Consider the following 26,431-nt stretch of genomic DNA (forward strand, 5'->3'; position numbering starts at 1 on the left):
ACACATTTTCATCAAGCGCTAGGTCGACAACAGCTGGATCCAGAGCCAAAGTGCAGTCGTGGTCCTTGAGGATTTTGTCATCCTTCTCTACCATTGTGTCATACTGTCAGTCATTTTCTCCTCTCTTAAGCCCCAAGTCTTGAAAGTGGAATTGGAGATATTGTTGCACTCAACGTAGGTACTACTCCCTTCTTCAACTGTCACTAACCTGTCTCAGACTCTGGCTCACGAAAATCCTCTTTTGTTAAAATACCGGCCAAAAACCCAGGTATGGGGACTAATTGTAAAGTTCTCTCTGTGGATACTGACAATCCAAGTAGAACTGATTTACACTTGCTGGTAGCTCGACATAAAGGCACACAACAATGTTCAGAAGTAGGGCATTCTGTAGGTTGAAACTTACAAAGTTCTTTTTCTCAAGAATTCTCGCCACTAAACAAAAATCACAACTGCAGTAAAGACCATGGAAGTGACTGAGATGGCCGAGAGTTCACCAGAAGTTATATCCTATTAACCCAAGGAACCTTGCTAGCCTTTAATGCATACAGCCCAGAATGCGTCATCATAGTTGATCAAGGGAAACAATGTTACTCAGTTTGCTGCAGATTCCATAGAAGAGCAAGAATAAAACTATGCAATAACAAGAAAGGAATTACATAGCGTACTGGCAAGGTTGTATTCAGCATATTTTAAAAAGAATATCAAACCAAAAAAAAGGTTTGAGCACTCTTTTCTACTTGCTGAACAACCCAGACAGACAGGAAAAAACAACTGAGACAAGGTGCCCACACAAGCTGTAATGGAAAGATGCCATTAAGTCACTGACTAAAGCTTGGTAAAATATGGGAAAGGAAAGGCAGCATGGAAGCATCGTGCACCACAGAAGAATCTTATAAATTTATAAAATGTTTTAATGAATCATCAAATTATTTGAACTTCCAGGCTAATAGACAAGTGAGACTATACAATAGGAAACAAATAACACAATCTGCATCATGCGAGGATGTAGGCAGTGTGTGCAACTGTTTTATGCTCTGCTCTGTTGGGCCCTTGAGCAAGGCCCTTAACCTGCAATTGCTGCACGCTTCGAGTAGTCAGAAAAGCGCTATATACAGTAAATGCAAAGAATTATTATCATTATTATTATTATGTACAAAAATTCAAATTCAAGATTAAATTCACTGAAAAAAATACTGAAAAATATTCAAATCTCCTTACCTTTAGAGGCCCTTTGATGTGATCATCTTGCACTTCCCCAGTTGAGGCATTTTCCTTAAAGGTTACCTTTATAAAAGGAGGATAAATATATATATATATATATTATTAGATAAAAATAAATATCTGTACATAATAAATCTGAGTGAATGCAAAGTTAGTTAAGAGCCCATTTTTGCTGTAAGTTGGAATGTAGCACACAACCTTAAGGAGTGTAAAATGGTCCAATTTAATCTGAGATCATTGAACAGGGGTGTTTGAGTCTTGATTTCTGTAACCATCCATTGGACATCATGGCTGTTTACTTGAACACAAGTTAAATGTTAGAAGAGAACTAGAGAAGACACTATTTAAAATTTTTTTAAGATTTATGAACGAAAATGTTTGTATAGTAGCTATCCCAACATGATGATCTTAAAAACATTACAGGCAGCTAAGGCAGCTACAATTTATATAGTGTATTGAGAAGTAAAAAGGTTAGTATTATAAAACTAAACTTTATGCAAAACCTCAAACACAAAAAGGTGATATGTAAATTAGTTTAATCATCAAGTTATGTCTGCTTTCATTAAAAATATGCTGCCTTTATTATGCTTAGTGCTTTTCGTTGTTAGAGAGCTACTCACACACAATGTATCAATGACCAAACACTAAAATTATAACTAATAAAAAAAAAAATTGTATATACTGGTGTAATGAGGCACACCTTCAAGGACAAATTCCAAACCATTAACAGTCAAACTAAACTTATGCATTTCAGGGTAGCAGGAAGTCAAACCCTAATCTAGCAGTGTCAACTGCAATGCATTAATGCTGTTGTATGAAGATCACTGCATACAGCCATTTATGATCCCTGATCAACTTAGTTGTACAGGGTGGTCCAGATCTAATTATGCAGATCCAGATCGTCTGGATGACTTTGATTTATACGGGGACGATTCCAGTTTGGCGCGAACACGATTCTTCATGTTGTCAGTTCGTACACTTCTCAATGGTCCGGGATTTTTCAGGTGATCTTCTATGTAATAAACTGAATAAGTTATAATGTAATGAAAAATGCATAATTAGATCTGGACCGCCTTATATATACTTGAACTTTGGGAAAAATCGGAGGAATCACAAGACAAAATTTGACAAAATTGACATAATGCAAAATATACATTAAATTGCATGCCAGATATTACAAGGTGGCTATATTACTACATGAAAGACATGCATACAATTATTCAGCTCAAAATGATATATCAAGCACATTTGACTTGCTTAAAACTGTCCAAAATGTTTCCAGGTCAAGATCCAACCAGCATTCGCTGCAATCAAATCCCAGCCTCACTGGGTCACATGTTTTGGGCCTGCACCAAATTAACATCATTCTGGACCAAAATGTTTAAGTGCCTTTCAGACAGCCTTGGAGTCACAATCCCTCCTAACCCATTAACAGCTGTGTTTGGTGTTCTTCCAGATGGTCTTAAAGTAGAAAATTACAAACAAACTGTGATTGCCTTCACTACACTATTGGCGCTCGCCCATCCCTTAGGACCGACTGACCCATGTTCAACTGCTGTTCACATGGAACCATGCTCCACTTCGGCCTTCAAAGCGCTTGTTTAAATAATTGCTACTACCACCAAGATTTGCACCAAGATCTGCACCCGCGGTGGCTCATTACTAGATGGTTCGATTAGTCTTTTGCCCCTACACCCAGGTCGGACGACCGATTTGCACATCAGGACCGCTGCGGACCTCCACCAGAGTTTCCTCTGGCTTCGCCCTGCCCAGGCATAGTTCACCATCTTTTGGGTCCTATCACGTACGCTCTGGCTCCACCTCCCCGGCGCTGCGGGCGAGACGGGCCGGCGGTGCGCCCGGGCCACGGGTGGGCCCCGGGATCCCGCCTCGGTGATGCCGTCCAGGTGACCGGCGCCGCACCCTTCACTTTCATTGCGTCACAGGGTTGATTAGACTTATTTTGCTAAAGTGAAAGAATCCTAACTCTCCTCTTTTAAGTCAGTGGGTAACTGATGTTTTATATTATTTGAAACTGGAAAAAATCAAATTCTCAGTTAGATGATCTGTGTAGAACTTTTTCAAAACCTGGCAGGATCTAATCAATTATATTTTAGAATAAGTTCTTAAAGCACTGAGGAAATAGATTCTCTTCCTATTTCTCTTTTTTTTTCCTTCTCCATTTATCTTTATCTGCCTATTAAACTCATCAATTTATGTATTTTTACAAGCTTTAAGTTTTACTCTGTTGGCCATGCTCTCTTTCTCCTCTTTCTCAGGTGTGGGGGTTGATTTGTTTTCAATCCTATTTTTTGTAAAAATTGATCTATCTGTACGGAATGATTACAATAAAATCAATAAAACGTAAAAAAGAAAAAAAAAAGAAAAAAGATATGCTGCACACTAAACTCAGAACCAATTCATTATTTTGCACAGTTTCTTTCAAGGCAAAATACTTCAAGAGAGTGCTATAAACAGCTATTAATAACAGCATTGTCATTCATGGTGGAGCACTATCAGTTAATCAATATACCATTAAAAAGTAATTTAAAGGCTATCAGGCATCCATCTATCTCCCACACTTGCCTGTTCTGCAAAAGGATGAAACAACACCAGGCACAGGTTGGCAACACTTCCTGAATTGTGTACTAGGCATTCGAGTCCAAACAGGTGCCATCTAGTTCCACTTTGAAATTTTATCTTAGCCAAGCCAGACGTTCTTGCGTGGATATGGGAAGGGGTTGTTATTTGTTATTATTACTTGGTTGATATCTTTTATACAAGGCGACTTCAAAACGTTTAATAGATGCAACTTGTAGACATCTCTTTTCTTTTTCAATTAGAGCAAAGGCTGATGAAGTGACTTGCTCTTGGTTGCACAGTGCCAGTGGCGGGATTTGAGCTTCCAATTTTCCCTTGGGGACAATCGAAGTACTGTCTATCTACCTATCTAACTATTTTTCTGTCTATTAACCTACAGTATCTTGTCACCTTGAGTTTAGACTAAAACAGATAATCCAGCTTCAAACAAGAAACATACAAAAACCTATGGCATATGTCACCTTCACACAGAAATCACCCCACCACAAAATTCTTGAGTTGAAATATAGGAATGGTATGAAATTACCCATGACTGAATACAAAACACTGCATTTAGATTGCACTCTTCACAGAGGAATGGGCCAAAATACTGAAGAAATCACCAAAACCAAACACAAAAGAATATCATCACAAACAGAGAAAAGCCAAGCAAAATGACACTTTTTCTTGGCTAACTAAAAAGATTACAATATGCAAGCTTTCGAGGCAACTCAGGCTGATTACATCTTGCCTGAAGAAGGGGCCTGAGTTGCCTCGAAAGCTTGCATATTGTAATCTTTTTAGTTAGCCAATAAAAAGTATCATTTTGCTTGGCTTTTTCTACATTCATAATGGCTAACATGGTACAACACCCTAGTACTATCACAAACAGACAAATAGACAGAAATTTATTTTCCCCAGGGTAAATTTAGAAATGTTATTGAACTTATAAGAAACATTCATCATGCAGCAAGAACATGAATCCAGAATTTAAAGATGATGTAAACCTGGGTGAAGGGGTTACCTTTGGTCACTGAACAAAGTACTCACAGTCTGTCAAAGCTAGTGTTCAACAAGATGGCATTAAGTCATGTGAAAAGCAGGCCGGGTGTATATGACAGAATTAGATTAAAATGATTTGAAAAAAAAACTCCTGAAAAGAAGCAGGCAATACACCAAGATTCCCCTTTATCTAAAGGTTTACCAGACATTCCTTTCACTCTGTTCTTATAGTGTCAATAGGGAGCCAAAAATATATGGATTTAAATAAATCACAATACAAGTGAGTTTTAAAATCTGGGTCTGCAATTCTAAAGAAGAAAACCCAAATTAAAACCACAAGTGAACACTTCAAATTGTAGCAAACATTACTCTTTGATAATCACTCAACATTTAACAGGAAAACTTTTACAGCCTGCCAAAAGGGTGGCAATAGTTTGCTTAGTAACAATGCAAAACCAAATTTGCTGGCCAAGCAAGAAAACAGTATAAACACTAATGTCCACTGTTGTCTAGCATGTGTCTCAGGAGTTCAGGTTGCTAAGATACACAGAGGCCACTTTCAACTTTCTCTTTCTCCCACTCAATAAGTGGAGTTTTGATAAAGGATCCTGTTAGTGGAGGAGGGGGACTTTCTATTTGAAAACATCAAGAGAAGAAACAAACAGCTGAGAACTAACTGCCTGAGCATAGAGAAGCAGCAGAAGAAATTTACAGTGGGAGTCACCAAAAACAAAGAAACCGCATGCATGATGACTAAAGTTTGCCCCAAGATGATTTTTGTTAAACAGAGCATGACAGTTATTCATTCCACTTGTTATATTGATCCTTCGCCTATTACATACTAGTTGCTTCAAAATAAGCTCAGCCTGCCTTGCAAGAGAAACATATAGGCCTATCGGTATATACAGTCATGGCCGAAATTATTGGCACCCCTGGAATTTTCCCAGAAAATGCACCATTTCTCCCAGAAAATTGTTGCAATTACAAATGTTTTGGTATACACATGCTTATTTCCTTTATGTACATTGGAACAACATAAAAAAACAGAGAAAAAAAGCCAAATCTGACATCATTTCAGACAAAACTCAAAAACCGGGCTGCACAAAATTATTGGCACCTTTTCAAACTTGTGGGTAAATCGTTTTATTTCAAGCATATGATGCCTTGTGCCGTTTACTAAGGAGTGGCTTCCGTCTGGCCACTCTACCATACAGGCCTGATTGGTGGATTGCTGCAGAGATGGTTGTCCTTCTGGAAGGTTCTCCTCTCTCCATAGAGGACCTCTGGATCTCTGACAGAGTGACCATCGGGTTCTTGGTCACCTCCCTGACGAAGGCCCTTCTCCCCCGATCGCTCAGTTTAGATGGCCGGCCAGCTCTAGGAAGAATCCTGGTGGTTTCAAACTTCTTCCCCTTACGGATGATGGAGGCCATGGTGCTCACTGGGACCTTCAAAGCAGCAGAAATTTTTCTGTAACCTTCCCCAGATTTGTGCCTCGACACAATCTTGTCTCGGAGGTCTACAGACAATTCCTTTGACTTCATGCTTGGTTTGTGCTCTGACATGAACTGTCAACTGTGGGACCTTATATAGACAGGGGTGTGCCTTTGCAAATCATGTCAGATCAACTGAATTTACCACAGGTGGACTCCAATTAAGCTGCAGAAACATCTCAAGGATGATCAGGGGAAACAGGATGCACCTCAGCTCAATTTTGAGCTTCATGGCAAAGGCTGTGAATACTTATGTAAATGTGCTTTCCCAATTTTTTTATTTTTAATAAATTTGCAAAAACCTCAATTAAACTTTTTTCATGTTGTCATTATGGGGTGTTGTGTGTAGAATTCTGAGGAAAAAAATTAATTTACTCCATTTTGGAATAAGGCTGTAACATAACAAAATCCCTCGTTATATCGCGCTTCGACTTTCGCGGCTTCATTCTATTGCGGATTTTATATGTAAGCATAACTAAATATATTACGCAGATTTTTCGCTGCTTCGCGGGTTCTGGGGACAATGGGTCTTTTTACTTCCTGTACATGCTTCCTCAGTTGGTTTGCCCAGTTGATTTCATACAAGGGATGCTATTGGCGGATGGCTGAGAAGCAAACCAATCAGAGTATGCAGTTAAGTTCCTGTGTGCTGAATGCAATGTTAACCAGGAAGTCTCATCAACGTGTTTCGCTGTGTAAAGCAACTTTTGTGCTCTATTGTGTTTTTTTCTTTGTGCATAGTCAAGCCCTTCATTAAGGCTCCAAAACGATCTGCTCCTGCTGCTGGTTCAGGGTCTATGCCCAAGCGCCAACGGAAGATGTTAACGATTGCCGAAAAGGTAAATGTTTTGGATTTGTTGAAAGAAGGGAAAAGCTACACAGCTGTAGGACACCATTACAGCATCAATGAGGCTACGATTCTTTTTATTTAAAAAGTAGGAAAGGAATATAAGATCTACGGCCGCAGTGTCCTTATAACCAGGGTGTAAAACGAGTTGTAAATGGATGTTATAAGGCAGTAGTCTGGATGGAATGTGCTATAGGGATTTGGATTGAAGAAGAATAATGGCTGTGCTACACAGTCGCTTGAAGTGGCTCCTTTAGAAGGGCTGTTACGCTCTCCTTTGTTGTGCAGTAAAATTAAACTCATTGTTATCGGACAGGTTATCGTGTCATTGTTGGTGAGTAACCATAAATAATTTTCTACTTACAGTACTTAGTACATGTACGTATGTTTAGTGTCACTGTACACACATTTACTGTATTCAATTTTTCTTGCATTGTACGTATTTATTGCTGGTGGCCTGTCTATCGTAATGGCTGTAACATATGTGATATCGGAGACACTTGATGTCTTTAAAATAATATTTAGGTTTTACTGTATATAAACAGTGTGTTTACATACATAATTTCAATGAATCTTACCTAATATCTAAGAGAATACAAAGGGATTATGCTGTATAACTGTGCAGGAAATATTTATAAACAGTGTGGGAGAGTTTATAAGGGCTTAAAATATCTAAAAATAACCATACAAACATATGGTTTCTACTTGGCGGATTTTCACCTATCGTGGGGGGGTCTGGAATGCAACCCCTGTGATCGAGGAGGGATTACTGTACACATATACATATCTATACTAATAAAAGGCAAAGCCCTCACTGAATGACTGACTTACTCACTCATCACTAATTCTCCAACTTCCCGTGTAGGTAGAAGTCTAAAATTTGGCAGGCTCATTCCTTACAGGTTACTTACAAAAGTTAAGCAGGTTTCATTTCGAAATTCTACGAGTAACGGTCATAACGGTCGACAACGTCCGCCATGTTAAACTTTCTTATTTATGGCCCCATCTTCACGAAATTTGGTAGGCGGCTTCCGTGCGCTAACCGAGACCGATGTACGTACTGTGATGGATGGCCGGCCATTTATCCCGGCCAATACCCTCAAGTCGCCAGATGGAGCCCTCCTTGCAGCGTGGAGGTCCCCAGAAGACCAGCAGGGCATCATGGACAATGGAGTTTTTATGCAAAGCCCTGCTGGATGCCGTGGGGGCCACAGGAGGGAGCTGCAGGGAGGACCGAGGGTTTCTTCGTGCCCTGTGACCCGGAGGTTCGTCACAGGAAGAGCAACGGACTTCCGGGTTGAAGAAAGGGACTATTTACCCTGACCCGAAAGGAATAAGGACTTGTGGACTATTGGGCAGAAACACTTCCGGGTCAGGAGTATAAAAGGACTATGGGAACTCCCAGACAACGAGCTGAGCTGGGTGGAAGGGTGGCAACGCGTCTGGGAGCTGGAGGATTGGTTTATTGTATTACTGTGATTTGTTATATGAGTATTGTGGTAGAGAGTGTGCTTTGTGCACTGTGGAAGAAAAATAAAGTCAACATTTGGACTTTTACCTGGTGTCTGGAGTCGTGGACAGCGGTTCAAGGGAGCGAGGACGCCCCTTATCGTTCACAGTACTTATTTCGGTGGTATGACGCCACTGTCGGCGGCCATATTGAACTTTCCAATGGTCTTTGTTGCCCTCACTGACTCACTCATCACTAATTCTCCAACTTCCCGTGTAGGTAAAAGGCTGAAATTTGGCAGGCTCATTCCTTACAGCTTACTTACAAAAGACAAGCAGGTTTCATTTCGAAATTATACGCGTAAAGGTCATAACAGTCGACAACGTCTGCCATGTTAAACTTTCTTATTTATGGCCCCATCTTCACAAAATTTGGTAGGCGGCTTCCCTGCGCTAACCGAACAGATGTACATACTTATTTCGGTAGTATGACGCCACTTTCGGCCACCATATTGAACTTTCCAACGGTCTTTGTTACCTTTGGACCCATCTTCAAGAAATTTGGAACGCGGGATCCCAACGCTAACTGATGCCTACTTACTATACGTCCATAGCCTGCAGCTCGGTCGCCGTGTGAGGCGGCGTTGGGTCCCCCATCCCCACACCTCCCACGTTGTTGGCTGCCTGCCTATATAAGGCTTTCCGTCGCTCCGGTCTCTTCATTCCCTTCCTTGCTTCGCTACGGTATTCATGTCTCCCTGCTTATAACTGCAGCCTTTTTATTTAATCCACGGCTTCTCCGCTGTTTTATTGTTCGTTTATTACGATTATAGTTATTGTACAGGTATTTTAGACTTAGTTTACATTGTTCAGGTACCCATTTCCTTTATCGTTCCAAACGTACCCCCATTAACATGTCTATCAAGGTGATCACCATCGATCAAAGAACTGTCATTTACTGAGTGGTTTCCATGCCCGGAGATGGCGCCTGCCTTTTCCATTCTCTGTGTTACATATTGCATGGCCATATCAGGCTCACTCTTGATATCCGGAGGAACATTGTGTCTTATGTATTGAATGACTGGGACAGGTTCAAGGTGTGGACTGATGACGGTACAGGAGATAATTATACTACACAGGAGCACTATAAGAGTGAACTGCTTAAGCCCTTCACCTATGGTTCTGCATGTGTGTTAATGGCTGCCGCTAAACTGTTCGGTTGTCGCTTCAAGTGTAACAAAATGGCCAAATATTTTACACCCTTGGACAACCACCAATGCCTCTTAAACATCTTAGATTCACAGGTGACGATTTGAGTAGTGGATACTTTGATGTTTATGAATGTTTAAACTCTCAAAAGCTGGATGCAAAGTTAACGATGAAACCAGTTGTATGCTTACAATGCTTGACAGATGCCGAATGTCACTTCAACACAACAAGTCCTGCAAATACTAACGTAATTGAAACAAACCATGAAACTCAAACCGATTATGACAGCAGCAATCCAAACTGTGAGATTTGAGGCAAGATTGCTTTTCACATGGCCAACTGTATGTTGCATGCTCAAGAGTAAGCTCAGTTCACAGCTTGGTCATTTTACAACCGGAGGGCCAAACTGACAACGTGGCAAACAAAGAGATCCTGAAGGCTGAAATAATGATTGACATTTTCCCTCAGTTTAAAAAGGTTTTACTTTTCTTCTTAATAAAAATTTTAAGGCAGTACTTCACCGCTGCGAATCGTGGGTATTTTGCTAGTGTATATATATATATATATATACACTAATAAAAGGCAAAGCCCTCACTGACTGACTGACTGACTGACTCACTGACTCATCACTAATTCTCCAACTTCCTGTGTAGGTAGAAGGCTGAAATTTGGCAGGCTCGTTCCTTACAGCTTCCTTACAAAAGTTGGGCAGGTTTCATTTCGAAATTCTACGCATAATGGTCATAACTAGAAGCTATTTTTCTCCATTTACTGTAATGGAGTTGAGCTCGAAAGCCGTGGGGGGCGGAGTTTCGTGTGACATCATCACGCCTTCCACATAATCACGCATTCGGGGAGAAAACCAGGAAGAGCTACAAAAAGCGCTGAAGAAAACATGCATTATAAAATTAAGAAGGCAGCGAAACAATTAGAAGCGAGCGAGTGACATATAAAACCATATTCAGCGGCTCACGTGAACTGACCCAGTGCGCAGACAAAAAGCAACAGTTCCAAAGAGTGCTGAACAAAAACTGAATTACACTGCTACGCTCAAATAGATAAACCACACGCCATGGCGCAATGGTAGACCCTTCACCTCTAGCGCCGGCGTCCGAGGTTCGATTCCCGAGAGGGGATGCACTAAGTATACACGCGCGCTTCTCGATTCATTTTAGCCTAGCATCCCCTTGGTTTGAGACGTATGAAAAAATATGCGGTTAACGCAGAAAGACAGATCACCAATTGAAGCTTCATGAATAATGGATACTTAATTCGCAATCAATGGTTGTTTTGGTAAAGCCATACTCAAGTGTATTCATTAGATGAACTGTAAAAAAGTAAGAGCGAGGAGAGGGTAACTTATTGAGGCACACAGTCAAAACCACAATAGCACGCGGGCTCAATGTACTGTAGTGTGCGTCAACTTGATCTGAATTGCGCGATCACATTCGAAAAACTATTTCTTTTCAAGTTCTATTTAGTCCATATGTGTCAAACTCAAGGGCCACGGGCCACATCCGGCCCGGCGTATAATTATATCCGGCCCGCGAGATCATTTTATATACTGTATTATTGTTATTAATGGCCCGGGGATATGAAGCGCTGGTAACACAATAAACTACAGATCCCATAATGCAGCGCTTCAGCTGCCTTGCCGAACACTTACCACGTTAATCAAGTCTAGCTTATGATGCTGCAAGTTATTGCGAAGCTAGCCCACACGATGCCGAAGAGAAAAGGTGATTCTGAACATAGAGCCTTTAAAAACCAATGGGAGGCTGAGTATATGTTTACTGCCATTGCCGGTAAACCCGTGTGTCTCATTTGTGGAGCTAATGTGGCTGTAATTACAGAATTTAATCTAAGACGGCACTATGAGACAAAACATCAAGATAACCTGAAAGACCTGAATGCAATGCACAAGATACAGAAAGCAGAAGAGTTAAAGAAGAATCTGACACTTCAGCAGACGTTTTACCGTGCAAAATCACAAAGTGATTTCAAGTGAAGCTACTTTTATGGGAGACACAAATGCACCAGTGCAACTTGCCCCACTTTCCCTGTTGCCAAGTAATGTTGAACCAAGTCGGCACAACGGTGTTCCCAAATACACACTTTGCTGATAAACTGAGCGCACTGAGTTCGGCGCTTTGGTGACTTTGAAGAACAAAAAGAATTTTGAGTTGTTTCGCAACCCATTTGCCGTCGATGTGGAAACTGCACCTGTGCAGATTCAGATGGAGGTGATTGAGCTGCAGTGTAATGGCACACTGAAGGCAAAGTACGATACTGCACGCCCGCACAGTTTATTCACTCCATTCCCGCACAAATGCTCCAGCTCCGTCTACATGCGGCTCGAACCTTGTGCATGTTTGGTAGCACATATCTGTGTGAGAAGCTCTTCTCAGTCATGAAGACTAACAAAACAGCACACAGGAGTCGCCTCACTGATGAGCACCTGCAGTCCATCCTGAGAATCTCCACAACACAGAACCTCACACCAAACATAAACGAACTTGTTGCCAAAAAAAGATGCCAGGCGTCCAGCTCTGATAAAATGACATAAGAGCAAAGACAACTGAATGATTTGATTTGTTATTGCTGAAAAGAACAAATTTTATTTATATTTCCAGGTTTTGTTATGTACCATGTTCATATTTGAATTTGTATAATTTTGACAGGATATATTTTTATGGAGAGCAAAATCTTTTGGGATATTTAAAATTTAAGTTTATTTTTATATAAAATTACATAAGAGTAAAGAAATTTGAATGTTTGTTCTTTTAACGCTTTACTTTATTTCTAACTTGTATAATTTAGACAGGATATATTTTTATGGAGAGCAAAATATTATAAGTTATTTAAGGTTTGAGTTGATTTATTCGAATAATATTCTGTCGACTAAATAAAAATTCCTTCTATTTAAAATTTAAATAGAACTTGAACAGAAACGATAGTTCATAATATCCACGCAGACTTGCACGTAAGAGCGGTATTCATCCGTTTTAACAAACAGTGTATTGCACTGATACGAAATAGCCTGCCCATTTAATTATTTAGGAATGGATAAATAAATTAAGATTTTGTACAAATAATGTTTTTCATTTTTCTTCCTTCATGGATTCTGCACCCCAGCAACAGTTGCTCGCACCCCAAAGACTGTATATATGTGTATATATATATATATATATATATATATATATATATATATATATATATATATAGTATATATATATATATATATATATATATATATATATATATATATATATATATATATTATATATATATATATCTATACTAATAAAAGGCAAAGCCCTCACTCACTCACTCACTCACTCACTCACTCACTCACTGACTCATCACTAATTCTCCAACTTCCGTGTAGGTAGAAGGCTGAAATTTGGCAGGCTTATTCCTTACAGCTTACTTACAAAAGTTGGGCAGGTTTCATTTCAAATTCTACGCGTAAGGTCATAACTGGAAGCTATTTTTCTCCATATAATGTAATGGAGTTGAGTTGGAGATGGCCGTGGGGGCAGAGTTTCATGTGACATCATCACGCCTCCTACGTAAGAACGTAGAGAACAAGGAAGAACTCCAAACAGCGATGAGCACAAAACGCCATTTCACAATTGAGAAGGCAGAAAAACATTATGAAGCAAATGATGCATACAAGCATATTCATAAGTACAGCTACTGCGGAAACAAAGCAGGCGTGAACCGTAAGTTTATATTAAATTAAGTTCATAGACAGGCTGCCACTAGCGCTTGTAATTTAGTGCCTGCCCATATAAGGCCGTCCATCAGCGGCAATCCAATACAAACACTGCCGGTAAATATTCACGGGTGAAGGACTGTGCTTATGCAGAGGAAGATGAGATGGTCAGGGTGGTGTTTGGCACAAACTCATTGAAACTGCGAGAGAAACTTTTAAGTGCCGGGTCTTAGCTGACATTACACGAGATGGCACCAGCACAGCTGGGAACCTTCGATGCAAGAACACCAAGCGGCTCACGTGAACTGACGCAGTGCACAGACAAAAGCAACAGTTCCAAAGAGTGCTGAACAAAACCGAATTACACAATTGAGAAGGCAGCAAAAAATATGAAGCGCCTGATACATACAATCATATTCATAAGTGCAGCTACTGCGAAACAAAGCACACGGTGGAAAAAGTGAATGTCCTGCTAAAGGAAGACAGTGAAAAAAAACCCGTGCATGCAGTTTGTCACATCTCAGATAAAGAGGAAGACGAGCTGTTTATTGATGCAGTAAGGAACTAATCGATGAATGAAACCTCTTATCTTTACAACGATTGACAAACACGGAATGTAACTTGAACACAACACATCCTACAAATACGACCTGATTGAAAGAAATAATGATAATCAAATCCTTGATGACAGCAACATTCAATAACACTCACAAAACAATTACTGTATATTGACAATCATGTTACGTTATTTTTAAAATGTTCCCTTTTCTTTTCATAACTTCTACTTCTCCACTGCGATACGCGGTATATATATAAATGTATATATATACCCGATCTACATACATACTCGCATAGACAAGCCACACGCTGTGGCTAATTGTAGAGTCTTACGCCTCTAACGCCGACATTCGAGGTTCGATTCCCGAGAGGGGATGCACTGAGTATGTACGCGCGCTACCGATTCATTTTACCTTCGCATCTCCTTGGTTTGGGACGTATGAAAAAATATTAGGTTAACGCAGAATCATGTTACGTTATTTTTAAAATTTTCCCTTTCTTAGCACAAGCACAGCTGAGAAGCTTCGATGCATGTACTCCATAACGCGTTAAAAATAACGCATTTAATCACACTTTCAATTCCAAGCAAACGGAACTTTTGTCAATGCATGATTTCCTGGTACATCCATTACACTGATGCACACATCACAGCTACAAAAATGTTAGAGTCGGAATAAAGCCGTTCCTACGACTGATCATTTCGACTACCCGAAAAGCCTTGATAAAAGCATGGTTTTGTGCACACTGAAAAGCAAGCAAAATTAGATGCATTACAGAAAGCGGACTTTGTGGCTCTTACTGGGGATCATTGGACTTCCTTGACCGTTAGTAATTCTAATTACATCTAATTACAAAATGTTCAATGATCACACTGTTTTAGCCTAATGTACAAAATAATTTTGGCTAATGTTACTCAGAGTTTAAAGAGTAAGCTGGTCAAATTACCTTTTATGTTTCTGACTTATTTTTTTAAGAAGAAAAACTGCACTTTATGTTGAAATTTTGGTTATTATTATTTAAAGACAATACTATTCTGAAAATGTACTTAAAGTACTTAAACTACCACTTTATTTTTAAGTCTGCCCAATTTTAACCAGGGATGATATTTTTGTTTCTGTTTTGAATTCAAATGCAGTTTAAAAGCTTTTTTTCAGAAATTAAAACAGCTTCAGTTTACAATATTCATGTCCATGTCTATTATTTGATTCTGTAAGCCCACTAAAACCCTTTTAAATTAAAAAAAAATTTGCGATTTGGGGCAAATTTACGTGTCTTGATTACATACGATTAATCAAGATTAATTCTTACACAGCCTCTAATTAATTGGATTAATTTTTTTAATCGAGTCCCACCCCTAATATATATATATGTAGATATATATACAGTGGTGTGAAAAACTATTTGCCCCCTTCCTGATTTCTTATTCTTTTGCATGTTTGTCACACAAAATGTTTCTGATCATCAAACACATTTAACCATTAGTCAAATATAACACAAGTAAACACAAAATGCAGTTTTTAAATGATGGTTTTTATTATTTAGGGAGAAAAAATCCAAACCTACATGGCCCTGTGTGAAAAAGTAATTGCCCCTGAACCTAATAACTGGTTGGGCCACCCTTAGCAGCAATAACTGCAATCAAGCATTTGCGATAACTTGCAATGAGTCTTTTACAGCTCTGCAGGAATTTTGGCCCACTCATCTTTGCAGAATTGTTGTAATTCAGCTTTATTTGAGGGTTTTCTAGCATGAACTGCCTTTTTAAGGTCATGCCATAGCATCTCAATTGGATTCAGGTCAGGACTTTGACTAGGCCACTCCAAAGTCTTCATTTTGGTTTTCTTCAGCCATTCAGAGGTGGATTTGCTGGTGTGTTTTGGGTCATTGTCCTGTTGCAGCACCCAAGATCGCTTCAGCTTGAGTTGACAACAGATGGCGGACATTCTCCTTCAGGATTTTTGGTAGACAGTAGAATTCATGGTTCCATCTATCACAGCAAGCCTTCCAGGTCCTGAAGCAGCAAAACAACCCCAGACCATCACACTACCACCACCATATTTTACTGTTGGTATGATGTTCTTTTTCTGAAATGCGGTGTTCCTTTTACGCCAGATGTAACGGGACATTTGCCTTCCAAAATGTTCAACTTTTGTCTCATCAGTCCACAAGGTATTTTCCCAAAAGTCTTGGCAATCATTGAGATGTTTCTTAGCAAAATTGAGACGAGCCCTAATGTTCTTTTGCTTAACAGTGGTTTGTGTCTTGGAAATCTGCCATGCAGGCCGTTTTTGCCCAGTCTCTTTCTTATGGTGGAGTCGTGAACACTGACGTTAATTGAGGCAAGTGAGGCCTGCAGTTCTTTAGACGTTGTCCTGGGGTCTTTGTGACCTCTCGGATGAGTCGTCTCTGCGCTCTTGGGGTAATTTTGGTCGGCCGGCCACTCCTGGGAAGTTTCACCACTGTTCCATGTTTTTGCCATTTGCGGATAATGGCTCTCACTGTGGTTCGCTGGAGTCCCAAAGCTTTAGAAATGGCTTTATAACCTTTACCAGACTGATAGACCTCAATTACTTCTGTTCTCATTTGTTCCTGAATTTCTTTGGATCTTGGCATGATGTCTAGCTTTTGAGGTGCTTTAGGTCTACTTCTCTGTGTCAGGCAGCTCCTATTTAAGTGATTTCTTGATTGAAACAGGTGTGGCAGTAATCAGGCCTGGGGGTGGCTACGGAAATTGAACTCAGGTGTGATACACCACAGTTATGTTATTTTTAACAAGGGGCAATTACTTTTCACACAGGGCCATGTAGGTTTGGATTTTTTCTCCCTAAATAATAAAAACCATCATTTAAAAACTGCATTTTGTGTTTACTTGTGTTATATTTGACTAATGGTTAAATGTGTTTGATGATCAGAAACATTTTGTGTGACAAACATGCAAAAGAATAAGAAATCAGGAAGGGGGCAAATAGTTTTTCACACCACTGTATATGTAGATTTGTATATATATGTGTATATACAGTATATATGTAGATATGTATATGTGTATATACAGTATGTATATATGTGTGTGTGTGTATATATACAGTATGTGTATATATATATGTATATGTATATATATGCCAGCAACACTCATGACAATGACAAAACAATTACATTGTCAATCATGTAACATTGTTATTAAAATGTTTCCTTTTCTTTTTACTTCTCCACTGCCAATCGCAGGTATTTTGCTATATATATATATATATATATATATATATATATATATATATATATATATAGATAGATATGACAACAACACTCATATCAATGACAAAACAATTACATTAAAAATCATCTTACGTTATTTTTAAAATGTTTGCTTTTCTTTTTCATAACTTCTTTAACACACTACTTCTCCGCTGCGAAGCGCGGGTATTCTGCTAGTTGAACAATAAGTCACAGGCTCTCCACCAATAAGACACATGAATCCATGCCATTTTCACATCACCTTAATTGAAGTCTATCTACTATGTATGAAAGCCATAGAGCCGCCAATTGTGTTCAATTTTTAACTCAATTATAAAGTGCTATGAAGAAGCACATATTTAATTTAGTCTACTACCACATGGAAATTGGATTATATAATTGCTTTTACTTTTAAATATGACTCATTGTTGCAAAACTATTTATTAAGCAAAAATGTAACAACTGACTCTTGGATGAAGTAAATTAAAAATGTAAAATTTTTAAACGTTCTTTTCAACTAACTTAGCCACCAAATGCACCTGACTGTTACATCATGCGTATGTTGTCTAACTTGTTTACAGTATTATCAAGAAAGTCAGTACTGCACTTATGCATGACTGCAAGCAGACAAATTACTCTGGAAGGCCCAAAAATTACATGATAAAAACTGAGTAAAAACTACAAACAAAAATGGTTCATTGTGGTGATGATATAGCACTGACACTGCATGTCAAAAAGAAAACAACAGAGGTCAGGTTTGGAAATGTTTTGTATTCACAGAAAATAATTTCAGTGCAAATGCAGGAATCATACTTGTTCTTTAAAATAAATAAACAAAATAAGCAAAACACACACACACAGAGGCTAATGTTATTGATACTTTCATCCCATTATCGGAGCAGTTCAGGAACAGATTGTATGTGCATTGCGAACGAAATAGGTTTACCAGTGAAATGTGGTGTAATTGTTCAACTTGTATTTTCACGCATTCATAAGAGGTGCTGAAAAGATTAAATTGATGAAAATTATTTGTTTTTAAAAAGGGTCCTGTTTAATTCACGATAAATTAACGGTGGCTTTGCATTCATTCTCTGATTGTAATGAGCACTTCTATAGATGTCCACCAGTCCAACCATCTGTCTATTTTCTAATCATGAAAGTACATATTTCAGCATTGTAGTTGGGTGCAACTTACACAAATCTACTGATATACACATACAAGACTGTGGGTAGTGGGAGGACTGCAAGTTGTAGCAAGTAAACACTTATGTAATATTCAAAGCAAGCGCTTTTTTGGCTTGTCTATACCGGCGATTAGCAGCTCCATGTTTTAATATCAAAACAGAATTTATTTAGTGTTGCTGTGCTTTGAAGGACAAGGCACATCTCCCTATTAATAGGACTTGTACTGTGTTAACAAGAGATGTGTAATCACAGCAACACACAGTTAGTTGGACAATTGAAACAGCATACTTGATTGCTAAATATGAATCTGCAAACACTGAATTTGTGTCATTCATTTGGCTTTTGAAGGCAAACTAATGTTCATTAGTATAACTTATAAGTAAAAGCACACGTCATATATTTGAATGGTATATTGAAAAATGTAATGCACTTTCACAGTTACAAATTTACCGAGTACAGGTAGTGACAGCCTAAGTAATTTTCTAATTCTGGATTTGTACAAAGGCATAAACAATAACAAAGTCTCATTTAAGAAAGCTTAAAAACAGCAAAACAAAGGTTGTTTAACAGGAGTTCTGAAATAAAGGAATAAACTGACAAGTTTGATATCACACAGGAAGCTTTAAAAATGGGACAAATATAAAAAAGAAGGGCAAAACTGGGAAAATTAAAAATTGAAATAATTTGATTAATCCATTAAATATTACACTTTAGTAATATTGTTTAACCAGTTAATGATGCAAATAAATCTTATAATAGCAAACATTACAAACTTAACTGACTGGTTCACTAACAAATCAGACTTTAAAAGCATGGTGTTAAAAACATAAAAAAGGAAACAAGTAGAATTACCTTGGAAGTTACTAATTTAACAGTCCATATTGTCACATGTGGCTGGGAGGGGCAACCTGGCTGGGACACACCGGAGGAGGGCTTACCCCTCCCCCGGACCATGTGGGGGCAACCACCCTGGTCACCGCCAGGGGGCGCCCCAATGCCTTTGGAGCCCTGGACCTCAGCACTTCCGCCACACCCAGAAGTGCTGGGGGAAAGAGGATCGGGGACACCCGGAGTGCTTCCGGGTGCACAGCCGGCACTTCCGCCATACTGGGGAGTGCCGGCGGAAGATTGTTGGAATGCACCTGGAGCACATCAGGGTGATTATAAAAGGGGCCGCCTCCCTCCATACGATGGCTGGAGTCGGGAGAGAAGGAAGGACAAGGTCTTGGAGAAGGCAAGAAAGTGGCCTAAAGAGAGAAAAGACATTGAGTGAGAGGCCTAGACTTTTCGGGACTTTGGGGTTTGTGCGTCACTGTAAATATGGAAAATAAATGTGTTGTGGGTGATTTAAACGTGTCTGCCTGTCTGTGTCCGGATCATCTTCCACAATATATAATAATGTTGGATTTTTATATTTAATATGTATTTTATGCAGTAGTTTTTAGTTACTGAGCATAAAATGTGAGAGAATAAATATAGAATGTGCACATTCTAAGATAAATCATGCAGTTCATTCTTTACAAATCAATGACTGAAATCCACCCAAGATTATAAACACCATTTGTTGTTACAGTAGAGGGATTACCATCTCTTCCAAAACTAAAAATAAAGATTTTGCATTTTATTTTGATATTTCTGAATGCTTGTTTGCTTACATTATAGTTCGATAAAAATACTAGTATATCCATCAAGTAGTTAAGATGTTGATACTGTTAGTATTAATATATTGGCACTAGTATTGAATGTGAAAGTTCTGGTATCAAGATATGCCTGCTTGGTAATATAAAAGGCGCTTACCTTGCAATCACCCATTAAAACACATGGCTTAATGTAATGTACAACATAATAACCTGTTGAAAGTACAAGTATGTAATTTCTGTCACTATTCTAAGCATGAAACAAAAGTACTATACTATTTCTTGACCAAAAAGCAGCACTGTCCTTGGTAGGCCTTGAATGCATCATCCCGAAGTTTTGATTTATGACAAGATAGTGTGGCTTCTGAATGCACTGCCATCAAATCTTGCTGGCAGTATATTCAAGGGAACAGGGGATCGTCAGTTTGGGTGTAAGATTGTCTAAATGTCAGTACACAGATGCCAAGCACCATAAACTGGTCGCAAACACAGCCAGGGAGTTTCATCAGGATAGTTTAGTGGCACATGAAGTCTTGCATTTCTGCAGCTTGTGACACAATTGCTTATCTGCATACCTAACCTGAAAAAGTCTCCTGTGTAAACAGTGTAAAAATGTTGCCATGCTAAAATGTTGCCATGTACCAGAATGTAGGACTGCTCTGCTTTATGTCATGTTACTGGGGGAGGGTGAATCATAGTTTACATAAAGCCAACTTCACATTAGTACTGGAATTATGGCTTTTGCCAAGCTGTAAACTATTGCTAGGAAAAAAAAAAAAAACCTGGCACTTTCTCAGGCAAAAAAGGTATAGATGAAACTGAAATACAAAACAGAAGAATATGAATGCAGAGGCCTCCAAACTCATACCCTGGCTTCAGTTTTCTTTGCAAAACTATCCAGAGCAAAAAATACTGGCTAAGGTAACAAAGTATAAAACTCAAGAAAGACATCTTTGAACTTTTGAAAAAAACTATGCTGGCTGGAAATGTTAACTTTCTGCTGCTAGCAATCAAAATGTTTCTTCTTGCCATTATTTCAGTACAATGTGTATGTCATCTGTCAGTATGTATTACAGGAGGGCTTTTTATCTCTCTTTGAAGGATGAGTACAAACACAACACTCACTTTTCCACAAAATTTTATGTGATAAGGAAATAAACACTCAACAACCATGTTTGGGAATACAGACACAAAAGACATACACAAAATTACAGAATGTGCAGAATGGAAACTTAATTTACAGTTACATGCATTATTACTGATTGAGATTCAGGCCAACTTTTATTGCAGAAAGATCCGTGGGGACACAGCCAAAATGCTACCAGTTTTAAAGGGAGTCGCAGGTTGCTAGAGTGCACTCTGTTTGGCAATTTAGACTCACCACTTGACCTGAAGACATGTCCAGAGAGTTCAGGAGGAAGGTCACAACTACACAGAGAAATCATTACAATTCCAGTGAAGAAAGGAGCCACCGCTGGGAAGCGAACTGGGCAGGATATAACCTCTCTCTGACACATTAACACTGAACACTTCTAGCCCACAAATTATTCAGCAAAAATGTGTTAAGAAACACTACTGGGGCTCCTTTATACCAACAGCAATACGCCTGCATAATGACTCACTGTGAGTTTTGTTTTCTTTCCTTTTAGTCATTCTCATGTGTATTTGTGTTGGGATTATTTTCTGTCATAATATAATAATTACATATATTTATTTAATGGGCTTCGGTAAAATGCCAAATTACCCCCAGTGACAAATAATGTTCTGTCTGTCCATAACAGTAAAAACCTGTTGCAGAGCTATGGACATAGTGAAAGTGTGTGTGTGTGTGTTTGCGCGTGTGTGACTATGTATGAGTATCAAATACAGTAATGCTAATGAGGTTAAGCTTATCCTATCCAATCAACCTCATGAAAGTCACTGACAACAGACCGGACCATAGGGGAAAATATTTATGGAAAGGTATGTACTGTGCACTGTAATATTACAGCTTAACAGTAAATTTTATACAACATAACAAGTGGCAATAACTGAATCTAATTATAAAGTGATCAAAATTGGCTCAGACTAAGAAAATAATTCAGCCTTCTATGTTAATTACACATGCACAGGGCTTTCATCTTTTGAAGTTAGGAGACTGATGGCCACATTTACAAAAAAACAAGACAGCGTCCAATTTATTTGATCTATTTTTTCATTTAAGTCTTTATCAAAATGTCAAACTTTGTGAAAAATAATGTTTCCCTTTAGATTCAAAAACTGGTAGCACATCTTTTAACAGAAATGACATTGATCAAATGTTTCTTACACCTGTAAATCAATCTTGAATCTCAAAAGGTATTCTGGCCAATCTCTCACAACTGAATTACATCAGTTCTTTGAGTGACTTTACATGATCTAAAAATTTCAAATTAAGCCCTAATAGTCCAATAGAGGTAAAGTTAGTAACCTGAAATGATATCAAAATTGAATTTTTTCCCCACATCACCAATCTGTAGTATGCTTGTCTCTATAAGACAGATGTTGTGAGGGAAATCCACAATCTATAGAAGCTGGAAATACCACAATTGGTAATCAGAACATAGGTCCTTATGTCACAAAGCAATCCAGTTTCTTTTTCTGGTCGTAACGTCACTCCTTCATTCTTCCTGGGGTTTATTAGCAGTTTATGAATTTTAACTAGTAAATTGACCTGCATGTTGAAGTACCTCAGATATTAATAAACATGAGACACACACACTCTACCTGATAATGTTTTCACTCACTTTTCTTTATAATTAATCTATTTGCATAACTCCCACTAACCATGTTCTATGACTGGATACATTTGGATATACAACAAGAATATTCTGATATTTCTTCAGGGGCATTTTTATATTGTTTGCTGATGTTTGAGCTCCCTTGAAGCCCACTGTATAAAGGATTTTGTGGTATCCATTCTCCATAAAAATATGACATTTAAGTGTTTCTCACTACAAACAACACAGAGTAAAAAAATAAAAATAATTTGGGGAATAATTATGAACAAATCAGAACTGTTATTGGAAACTACTAAAGGTGTTTTGTTTTTTTATTGGTGATTGCTTCCTTGACCTAACATAACTTCACTGACTGAAGTACAAAGTGGGGGTTGACAGTGCATGTATGAAATGTATTCCAATGAAAGTCTTTCAAATTTTTTGTCTGTTTTCATAAGCTTTTAATTATTTAGATGAAGATCACGCCTTTAGTTCAAATTAACACAGGGTTGCATGCAATTCTAAAGGGCCCACAAACTCAGATTTACCAATATAATTGTTCAAATACAGAAGCAATAGAGTGGCTGCTGTGCCAAAGGAATACGCCTATTTGACAGTCACAGAAAAACATAATGATCTATAGAATGTGTTTTTAACATCAAATGTTCAATCAGAGTTAAAAGGTGGATATATGCCATGTGATTTGATGTGAAGGTTGGCAACCATGTCTTTCCAGTTCCCCTTCTTCTGCCTGTCGTTATGCTTCCTCCATTGCAACAGTCCAGCAGCACCCAGCAGTCCCACTATATTCTCATTTCTGCTGATATGCAGGAGGTTTTAAGTATTAATAATAATAATAATAATAATCATAATAAGCTAACAGCAATTAAGAATAACCTAACAGATCAAAATCATTTAACTAATAATATAAAAGATCAAAGTTATTATTACTAATTGAACACATTTTTACCCAAAGAGATAGAGTTTACACTTTTAACTTTGGCTCATATAAGGAATAATTTCCATATATTGTACAATTTCAAAAATACAATATGCAATATCTCAAAAAGAATTACAAAAATTGAATATTCATAGGTAGTAATGCAATATGATAGGCTCCCTGACAATTTCCACCTAAACTGCTCAATAATAAAACATGGTTTACATGGCACTTAGGTAATGTATTTCACATTGTGCTTCAAAACAAAGTGGATAAAAAACCATTCACTGTCATTTTAAATTTCATAGTGAGTGCTAATGCAGGCAATTTGAAAGATAAAAAATGTAAGTATTTGATATTATGTATTTAATACTGAGCACTACTTTAAAGGTTTTGAAATTAGTTATATAGCATCTTTCATAGTTATCAGCATTATTCACAAGAATACTGAAAGATCAAAGCCTACCTTCACTTTGACAAGTCTCTTGGCAGTCTTTATCTTGGCTTCACAGAAAGCTCCTCTATATTTTGCACTGACATCAGTGCCAACAGGCAAGTAGGGAGGCTCATCAATCGTCTGGAGGGAAACACAGTGAGAACCGTCAATTATTGCCAGGCTTGGAGCTGCTCAAGTCAAAACAACATAAGCAAGCCAGAAACAATTATAACTGAAAATAACTATGGAACTGACCCAGGCCTTAAAGGTGGATCAACAATAAGTATTTAACCATTATTGCTCAACTTTAACACTGGCCACTCTGTAAATCAGCTGTTTCAAACAAGAGGTCAGGGGGACTCAGAATAATTAGAAAGTTAAAAAACAAGCAGCTTGTAAAGATAAAAAAATATTCTAAGTTCTGATGCAAAAGAGAAAATTACATATAACTCAGAGTAACATATTATATAAAATACAGAAATTACATAAAATTTAAAACTGCTGATAATTGAGAGACTACATAGGTGCAACCATCAATCTCACTGTTAAAACACCTTTCAAAAATGATAACTACTGAAGTCTTTGATAATAACTTGGATAACTAGCACTGCCACCAATTACAGAAAAAGGGAGAACTAAAATGAAAATGGTAAAATAAAGTAATTAAAGCTGTTACCTAAAAGGTACTATTTTCTGAATTACCTCTGAATGCAAATATCATATTAACAAACTTTTCTGAATGAAAAAGTACACAAGGAAAAAGGTCAGATAATTTAATAATTAGATTAATTAGACAAGTCTGACCCATTGATTTGTAAAACTAGTTACAATAAAAACCTGCAGCCACAGTGGTCCCTGAGGGCTGAACTTGAGAACAACTGTTTTAGAGAATTTCTGATGTAAACAATTATACTTTACATGATTTAAAAGATACAGATCTCATTAGAATTTAATAGATTCTTGAACAATGTGTTCTGAGAAATTGTTTCTGGGCAGTACTAGTGCGCGAGATGTTTTACCATAATTAAACCATGGAACTTTATTAGAGTGGTCACTACAAGTGGGTTTACATGTGAATATTTGCTGAATAACAGAAATGAGACTGGCCTAACATTTAGCACTGCTTTCTCATACCTGCAGAAAATTCAGGGTTAAAATTTCAGCCTGGATGCTGTATATGTGGAGTTTGCACATTTTTTCAGTGTTTGCATGAATATTTCTCTGGCCACTCTTATTTCCACCCCATATTGTAAAGTGTGCCAAATACAAGAATGATCTGTTTGAATGTAAGAAAGTTGCCCTACTCATTTATACCATGGAGAATAATGAGAATCACGGCTGTTTATGAGGGTTGGACTGATATTTCTCATTGGTACTTAGGTGGTGATACTCGACTGATCAAAGTACAAGGGATGTCACAAGAACCAATACTTAGGTACCAAATCAGTACCTAAATTCCAAAAATGTAATGGTATTAACATTTTTATAGTTTTGGCAAAATTGAATAAAAGTCTGCACTGTAATTAGGCATGACTGCAAGTAAACAAATTACCTAAGAAGGCACAATAATGCATGAGAAAAACCAATGTAAATCTATACTTTGTATCACCTGTGTCAAGTACCAATGGTATCTACATTTTTTATATATCTCTTTTGGGTGGCTCGCTATCCTTAAAATGACCAATTGCTGTCTCTGCTCAAGCTGGAATTCTCAGGCTACTTTTGTAGGCTTCCCATTATTATATGTTCCCTGCAGCTTGCTCTGAAGTGGCTCATTTACATGATGGAATTCCACCCCACAGTGCTGGTGACACATCCCCAAGGCTAATTCAACTGGTCATCAACGATACAATATAAAAATGGCTCACATGGTTATTAAAAAAAAAAAACACACAGAATTTCATTATTACCACTATCACATTATGGAGTTTGTTCAGAAACAGATACACATGTACAGTTGTGCTTGAAAGTTTGTGAACCCTTTAGAATTTTCTATATTTCTGCATAAATACGGCCTAAAACATCATCAGATTTTCACTCAAGTCCTAAAAGTAGATAAGATAAACCAGTTAAATAAATGAGACAAAAATATTATACTTGGTCATTTATTTATTGAGTAAAATAATCAAATATTACATATTTGTGAGTGGCAAAAGTATGTGAACCTCTAGGATGATCAGTTAGTTTGAA

The 26,431-nt window shown here is 37.9% G+C and overlaps 1 protein-coding gene across 2 annotated transcripts in view; it reads right to left on the reverse strand.

The window, feature by feature from the left end:
• The window catches only part of arid4b (AT-rich interaction domain 4B), a 163,602-nt gene that overhangs the window by 105,967 nt on the left and 31,204 nt on the right, over window positions 1-26,431 (reverse strand). For both annotated transcript variants that reach the window (XM_039738847.1, XM_039738846.1), the window contains exons 3-4: window positions 24,272-24,382; window positions 1,219-1,284 (exon numbers count right to left, since the gene is read on the reverse strand). In XM_039738847.1, the coding sequence (XP_039594781.1) occupies window positions 1,219-1,284; window positions 24,272-24,382 (177 nt within the window). The remainder of the gene's footprint in view (window positions 1-1,218; window positions 1,285-24,271; window positions 24,383-26,431) is intronic.

Source organism: Polypterus senegalus, chromosome 16, assembly GCF_016835505.1.
Source record: "Polypterus senegalus isolate Bchr_013 chromosome 16, ASM1683550v1, whole genome shotgun sequence".
Taxonomy (NCBI): domain Eukaryota; kingdom Metazoa; phylum Chordata; class Cladistia; order Polypteriformes; family Polypteridae; genus Polypterus; species Polypterus senegalus.